Here is an 8,634-nt window from a genome sequence, read left to right as displayed (position 1 = left end):
TCATAAATACACAGTTGGTCAAAATAGTGCACATAATAAGCATGCTGAACAATGTAGATTATAGTCAAGGAACATACATCAGAAAAATCTCATCATAACAAGAGTATTACATGAAGATCAACATTTAAGCAAATTTTCATTATCAGGAACTATTAATCCCTTCACTACTCTGTTGATGCTCAGGGAAAAAGCCCTAAATATCTCAGAATTTTCTTAGTTGTTGCTTTACAGATAAAAGAATAATCAGCCATTGAAATAAAAAAGTCTGACATAAAGAAAACTGAAGTTTTATAAAGAGATGATAGATGATTTTTTTAATAAAAAAAGAGTGACTTGAGAAGGGATGGACTGTAGTCCAATGGGATAATGCAACAATCTTTCAAGTCTGAAGATATGGACATAAATCTAATTTAGGTCATTAGTGCCAAACAGTTAAATTTATAGTTTCTCCCCAATATTGCTATGCTTCACAAAATCACTACATAATTTGGCACATTTTGCTGTCCCTGTTCAGGGCTAGAATATTACATATGTTGCAAGGCAGGCCTATAAGGCACTGGAAGAGAACACAGAGAAATTTGTCCCATACTTCAGGGGGAAGCATGAATGACACCCGCTTGTGCTATATTTGGCTTTGATTATAATGTTAAAAGATTTTGGACCAAATTCTGTCCTCACTAATTCTGATCCAGAGTAAACACTGAAGCAAATCCAAAATCACTATATTAACTTTGATGGAGTTGCTCTGGATTTACCCCATTCACTATCAAGAGGGATAAAAGCCACCACAGCCCAATAAACATTAAAGTACACCAAAATGAAAAACATACAGACATATGATATATAAAATGGCCACAGGGTGGCACCAAAACCTACAAAATGTTAAGAACATTTGTATTTTAGAGACTTTGAGAACAGCTTTAGCCTGTGGGTGGCTATGACTAAAAACAGAGGTGCAGATGGGACTCCTGCTCAGGAATACCAGCATAAGGGAAAGCAAACACTATGATGTTTCCCTCATGGAGTTTCCTCTGCAACCTTTTGATAAGCAGTGAGGGAGTGAGGTTTCCAACAATACACTTCCTTCTCCCAAGACAGAAGCTTAGGGTCTAGCTTCTAAATTACCCCTCCTTCTCTACTCCAGCCCTGTCACAGGATAGCTGGTCCCTGTGAATAGCAGGCCCAGCTCCCCGTGTGAGAGCAGGTGGGCCATTGGGCTATACCTGGGGCAACAAAATACTGTCGAAGGACAAGGAGAAGGGGAGAGATAGGTGGGATAGGGTAGGCTAGGCTAGGCTGTGTCTAGGGCTAGAGGCAGAACCAACTCCTGTGGTGGGGTCCTGGGAGCAAGGGGCCAGGTGTTCAGGAAGCCTTGGAGCTGCTGTCACAGAAGAGTAACAGAGCTGACTGAATAAGGAAGCTGGCCAGGACTGGGAAGCTGCAGGAAGCAGGTTTACCAAAGACCCCCGGGAGGGAATGCTGTGAAACCCTAGGACAAAGGTTAAGCTCAGGGAATGGTTTTGTTTGTTTGTTTGGTTTTGTATAGATAATAAACCCACTTAAAGGAGACTGGGTGTGACAGTGAATACTTGCAAGCTGGAGAGAAGCGCTGCCAAGTCACAAACCTCATGCACTCTCCTCCACACCCCAATCCCTTTCCCCCCACCAACGAATTGCCAGACTCACAGAGAGCCTTCTGCTGAGTTTGGAGAAAGATGAGCAATGCTGTTCCAGAGGCAACTGACTCCACCACACTTTCTGCATGAGATATCTACTCTATGCATGGATACTAATGGCACAATCAGTTCCTCTCTTATCTAATAATCATAAAATAATGATGGCTATTAACCCAGTCATGCAAAACCACTTTGTGTTAGAGCACTGAGTTAAAACATTAAACTTAATATAAGAATTGAAGTTTTTTTTTAAACAATTAACTTTTAAAATTCATTTAGCTAAAATTCCACTTACCAAGCAGCTACAAAATAATCTCAGCTATGTTGCTATCAGGTAATTATTTCATGACTAGAACATACTGTGGTTAATGAAAGGATGACTGACAGTGTTATAACTCCAACCATAATTCTGATGTCATAGTTCCCATCTTTCCACCCGCTTTCCTTAGAATCAAATTGTAAATGTAGAAATAAAATGCATAATAATGCCCTTGTCTGTGGTTTGCTTAGCAATAGAAAATTCTAAAAATATAAATATCCAAAGGAACAGTGTGCACAATATATGGTTTTAAAGAAAACCTTGAAAGAGTTATTAGAAACAATCACATAGCACATGAATGCATCAAATAATTAGGATAAGGAGGACATGTAGCATAAACTAGTCTATAGTTTCACTTTCCTACAAATAATATGTATCATTGGCTCCTGTTCTGTGCGATGTCTCAGTATGCAATCCACCTGGTAAGATCACATCCACCAGGGAAATCTGTTTAAAACATGGAGACTGAAGGGTGTGTAAAGAGGTCAGTAAGTACCTTTATTTTAATTCCCCCCATATTAAAGGTTTTACAAGGCTTTGCAATATAAATAATAAAATAAAGAACAGAATAGAATAGCAACTACAAAATCACAATCTGTAGAGTACTTTCTTATTGCAACATTTTATATCTCAGCTCTCCGAACCATCATGCCAAGGTAGCACATAGCACCTCTTTCAAATCATTCTGCTAGTTTGCAATATTTGAAAGATCCCTTCTTCTCAGAATACTGTTTGCTGTGATACCACAGAAATTCAAATTTGAAAGGAGGAGAAGACAAGGGGCAGCAACTCTGAGGAGTTTTTCAACTAATCTAAAATCATGTATTCTAAGAATTTTATACATTAATATATTGCACAGGGCTTACAAATGGTTTTTATAGAAATGCTTCCTAAAAGCTGCATGTCTCTACCATATTGCTGCTCCTGAGAAGTGTCTCACCATCAGAGCAGAATGGAGCAATAACAGGGGCATGTCTTTCCCACACTGTAAGACATGTGCTCACCCAATTTTTTCATATGGTGTGATGCCAACTACCCCCACCAAGATCAGCTCCATGATCCAGGAGAATTCCATAGCGGGTGGAGGGGTGTGATATTACCAGCACAGTATTTAGTTACCTTGCAGCCTGGAATGGGAGTACAAAAACTAGACACTGAGGGATCTTACAGTACTTTAAAATAATTGACATAGTACCTCTTGTTTTTGAACACATTAAAGTTATTGAAGTTACTAGGTTTGTTATGCCAATTGCATTTCAGCTTTAATAAAAGACTGTCCTTTTAAAATCATGTGACCATCTCCAAATATACAGAACATGACTCTGAGAAAAAATACGAGTAATGCTATGCACATGCTTCAGGGATCTGATGAAATAGAGGACTCAAGTTTAACTCTATAAGGTTCAATCTTGCAAAACCATTGAGCACTTTTCTTACTACCTTGAGTAGAGCCACTGATGTCAATGCACTCACTACTCAAGGTAGTGTTTGCAGGATCAGATCCATAGTTACTACTAGATTCATATGATTTATGTTTATCATCGAAGTGAGACAGAGTCATATATTGCATTACTATCATTCAGTTTTGAGGTTCTCTGTCCACTAGTCAGAATGCGCATGAGCTACTTGAAGATTAAAATTAAAGTACGTCCAGAAATACAAGTACATAAAATGGCAATGGTTACCAGAAGAAACACAATGATAAAAATACATATAGGACTGGTAATTTATAATAAAACTCAGAATTTCAAGGAACCCCATATTAACCTACTCTACTACAGTTGTGATCTGAATCAGAAAATGAAAAGGGGTAGAGAAATATTTTCTGCAGCTGTTTATGCAAGCTAAAACTGGGGATCAAAGATTACATTTTTTAATGCAAAGTGTCACTTAAGAATTGTAAAACATTTTAAGCAACATACCTGGAACATGTGAAAAAAATTACTGGAGAGGGAAAGTAAAATAAGTGGGTAATACCAGAGATGGAAGGAGAAAAAATAAGGAAGGTGTGGTAAGGGGAAAAGAAGAGGGAGAGGATTTGGCTGTGTGGCTTCTGATCTCACCAGAACAGCTGCAGAAACGAGAGAAAGGGGAGGAGGAGAGAAGAGAGAGAGAAAGCAGCAGAAAGAGGATGGAAAGAGCATTGTGGATCTTACCTGTCCTGGGATGGCCTACCAACTAATGATTTAAATACCAAAATAAAAGCAGCATTTTGTTCATTAATATTTTGAACCAACCACTTCAAAAAGGATATGAATGTACCAAAATTTTAATAGCTATTTTTCTAAGAGGATTGAAGGGAGTTAACATGTACACGGCAGAGGTGGCACTGAATCGGAAGATTGCCTTCCCTCTATTCAATACTATAAAAGTCTGAAAAAGAAAACAAAATGAAAAATTGTATTTAGAAAATATGTACAGTGTGGATTCTCATACTCTGCATCGCTTGTGCTTCATCATTATTTACAATTAGCTGAATTCTGCTCTCATTTACACCTCTGCAGACTCAACATCTTCATGTGTAGGTCACCTAACATGCTGGACAGCCTCCAACTGAATTTCTACAAGTAGAATTGTATGAAAACATTTCAACAGCGTTATTTAGAAAACACAAATATTCTATGTCATATTGGACAGAGGACAAAGTGAGCTCTAAGTGTACACACCATTTGTGTACTGGACCGGCTTCCCCAGGCAGCGATTTAAAAGGGGCCAGGGGCTCCTGGCAGCAGCTGGAACCCTGGTCCCTTTAAATCACCACCAGTGACCCTGGCAGCCACTGCTACCCCGGGGGCTCCGGCAGCAGGACTTGGGGCTCTGGCAGAGATTTAAAGGGCCTGGGGCTCCGCTGCGGTAGCCGCGGCTGGGAGCCCCTGGCCCTTTAAATCACTGTTGGAGCCTCGCCGCTGCTACCCTAGGCAACGGGGCTCGGATGGCAATTTAAAGGGCCCTGGGCCCTTTAAATCTCCACCAAAGCCCTGAGCCCCGGGGTAGTGGCGGCATCTGGGAACCCCAAGGGCTCTGTCGGCAATGTAAAGGGCCCAAGACTCTGCTGCGGTAGCAGCAGCTGGGAGCCCTGGACCCTTTAAATCACCACTGGAGACCCTGGCTGCCACCGCTCCCCCAGGGGCTCTGGCAGCAGGGCTCGGGCGGCAATGTACAGGGCCAGGAGCGGTAGCGGTGGCCAAGCCACTGGCCCTTTAAATCGTCGCCTGAGCCCCGCAGCCCGAGCCCCAGGGTAGCAGCAGCAGTCAGGAGCCCCCAGGGCTCCGTCGGCAATTTAAAGGGCCAGGGGCTCTGCTGCGGTAGCAGCGGCCGGGAGCCCCAAGCCCTTTAAATCACTGCCATAGCCCCTGGCCGCTGCCGCTACCCCAGGGCTCCAGCAGCAGGGCTTGGGCAGTGATTTAAAGGGCTGGGCTCTGCTGCAGTAGCGGCGGCTGGAGCCCTGGGCCCTTTAAATGGCCCTGAGCCCCAAGTCTCTCAGCTGCCTCTGGCTGTGATTTAAAAGGCCCAGAGCTCTAAAGGCCCCGCCTCTTCCTGTTGAGGCCATGCCCCCCTGCTCAGGACTCCAGTGTACCAGTAAGCCTTTAAGTTACTTTCACCCCTGTTGGTGCCTATCTTATAACACATATTAAGATATGCTAAACATAATTTTTATACATTCATTAAAACTTCAAAATTCCCTACACCAGGTATCAGCAGTAATTCTGGTATCCATATAAGGAAATAGTGGGGTGGAGTGATAAACACCGATGGCCTGATTTTTCAAAGGTGTTTTGTAAACCTTATATCCCATCAAAATAAATGGAATGGAAGATGCTCAGTACCCTTGAAAAAGAGGCCTTGAGCTTTTAAAAGCCACGCACTGTATGGACATGATATCGCATGTTCAGATTTTCCTCTCACGCATAAAGTTAAATTTTTTTCACTAAAAAAGTAGAACTAACATTTGTTATTCTTTTTTATATTTATCATGAGGCTTTTTTGGCCATGAATACATCTACCTTTCATATTTAATGATTTAAAAGCTTATCTGTGCTACTTAATTAACACACAGAATTCAGTGAAGATTTGTATTTCAATTCCTACCCACAGCTTCAGTAATAGGTTATATATTTTGATTGTGTTAAAATGGCATTTATAAATGGAACAGCTTTGAATGAAAATCTTTTCTTAAAACCAGAGAAGCCAAGGCTCAACCTTTTATTCAATGTACCTTATACACCTAAGTCTCTCAAACATTTATATTCCACATACACATGGAGCCAACCTAAGACCATCTCGGCTCAGGCAAGCTCAGAGGTGGGAGAGGCTTGAGCTGCTTTCCTCCCCATGGAGAAGAAAGCTATAATGTGAATGTTTGTGCTCCTTGACTGTAACAGGGACTTCTTTGCACTGCAGACAGCACTGGACACATCAAAAGGGACATAAGCCAGTAGTATTGCCAGTGGCCCCACTGCATCAGCAAGGAGAGGAGGGCAGCACTTAAGGAGGGCATGCTATGCTTTATGTACAGGTATAGTAAGTTCTGCTGCTGTAGAAGAAGGCATAGTACTGCCCTCCACCAGAATGAATACTACAACTTTTTAACCACACACTGATTGTCACCCCCTGCCCTCTGCTGACTCCCAGAACCACATTTTAGTCCTTAACGAGGCTTTATTTTGGTCCTCAGTACACTTGGAATTTCATTTGCTTTTCACCACACTTTTGCCCCCTTCTCTCCTTGTTTCCCTTGGAACTTCATCCCTTTATTTCAGGAAATTCTGGCTGAAATCCTGAGGTCCTCACACGTTTTCTACTGCCCAGACAAATTCTTACTGAAGCCATCATTTGTGTGATGCAGGCTCATTGACACACATTTATGAAATGAAAATGGAGCCTGATCTAAACGTACAAAACTCAAGGAAAATCAGTGAAAATTTGTGAGAAATTCTGATCATAATGTATAAGCTTGTAAAGCATTTAAACCACCATACTTCAGAAAAATAACATGGTCTGCAACATTACTATCACACTGCCAATTCTGAAACTGTTTTATCAATCAGAAGAAAGAGGCTATCCCATTTTCAGTATTAATAGCAATAATTACTTTTCTGATATCTAATTCACGATGATCTTGATGCTAAGTTTCAGATCTCCAGCAGTGAGTCCTACATCACTAAAAGCAACAAAGAATCCTGTGGCACCTTATAGACTAACAGACGTTTTGCAGCATGAGCTTTCGTGGGTGAATACCCACTTCTTCAGATGCAAGACTTGCATCTGAAGAAGTGGGTATTCACCCACGAAAGCTCATGCTGCAAAACGTCTGTTAGTCTATAAGGTGCCACAGGATTCTTTGTTGCTTTTACAGATCCAGACTAACACGGCTACCCCTCTGATACTCCTACATCACTATTACTGGAGAACTGAGGAGGAAAAAACCCTAGCAGCTGGACCCAAATCCTGCTTGCCTTACTCTCAGACTTCAATAGGACTAGTTACTTGAGTAAGGCAAGCAGAATATGATCTTAAATCAAACAACTTCATTTTCAAATATAACTCTCAGTTTAGCCACAGCATGAACTGTTTGTCAGTATGTGAACTTTCAGAACACAACATTGAGCAAATAAAGACATATATTTCTTCATAAGCCTTCTATCTGTCTTAAGCTCATCTCATTATGATATTGCTGTGGTTTCAGAACTGAAAATGATTGATGGGGATGATGTATTTCCTTGGTTTGCTCAGCTAATGCATCACTCTTAATAGTAGTTGTTTTTTTGTTTTTGTTTTTAGAGAGTACTGGTTAATTCTCAAGGGGAATATATTTCCACATACAGCAAAAAATCCTGAAGACAGAAAATTCCATGAATTTCAGCTAGCAGAGTTTCCTCTGGCTTATCCTGGGATGGGGCAGGTTTTTCTGTTTTTGGAGTAGGTACAGTGCAAAGTCCAAAACTTGAAGATCTGGGACATCAGAGGAAACCAGGGCAATCTGCACAAAGGCCTGGTATTTCTGTTCTTCTCTGCCTGGCTCCAATGGGATTATGCCAAAATTTTACCTTTCCATATTTCCATTAAAAATGGCATATTTCAATAAAATATTTTTAAAGAGTATAATAAAAGTTTTTTTGTTATGGGTACTCCAGCAAGGAGCCCTACCTCTTCCCATATTTCCCTACCTCTTTGACTGCAAGCTCTCCTTTGAACCCTTTATTACAGTAACCTGATTGTGGATAAGGAATATGCTTCAAAGACTAAGGGTACGTCTTCACTACCCGCCGTATTGGCGGGTAGCAATCGATTTCTCATCTAGACGCGATATATCGATCCCCGAACGCGCTCATGTCGACTCCGTAACTCCACCAACGCGAACGGCGGTAGAGGAGTCGACATGGGGAGCTGCAGACGTCGATCCCGCGCCCTGAGGACGGTAAGTAATTTGATATCAGGTACTTTGACTTCAGCTACGTTATTCACGTAGCTGAAGTTGCGTATCTTATATCGATTTTCCCCCATAGTGTAGACCTGCCCTAACCGTCCTTCACCCAAATGATCTAGGAAGAAGATAGAATGTCTCTGAGATTACGGGGTGAGGAGGAATGCATTAGGAGCACACTGATATACTATCATCTCTGCCTAACTCCTCACCCC

The 8,634-nt window shown here is 41.5% G+C and overlaps 1 protein-coding gene across 1 annotated transcript in view; it reads right to left on the bottom strand.

The window, feature by feature from the left end:
* The window catches only part of LOC123378553 (sodium channel protein type 2 subunit alpha-like), a 129,757-nt gene that overhangs the window by 87,214 nt on the left and 33,909 nt on the right, over positions 1 to 8,634 (bottom strand). The window contains exons 3-4 of the mRNA XM_045032507.1: positions 4,250 to 4,368; positions 1 to 53 (exon numbers count right to left, since the gene is read on the bottom strand). The exon at positions 1 to 53 is cut by the window's left edge and continues 37 nt beyond it. Coding sequence (XP_044888442.1) covers positions 1 to 53; positions 4,250 to 4,368 — 172 coding nt within the window. The remainder of the gene's footprint in view (positions 54 to 4,249; positions 4,369 to 8,634) is intronic.

This window comes from Mauremys mutica, chromosome 10 (genome assembly GCF_020497125.1).
Source record: "Mauremys mutica isolate MM-2020 ecotype Southern chromosome 10, ASM2049712v1, whole genome shotgun sequence".
NCBI lineage: Eukaryota > Metazoa > Chordata > Testudines > Geoemydidae > Mauremys > Mauremys mutica.
The sequence above is the reverse complement of the archived record's forward strand: the minus strand, read 5'-3'. Positions and strand labels throughout refer to the sequence as shown.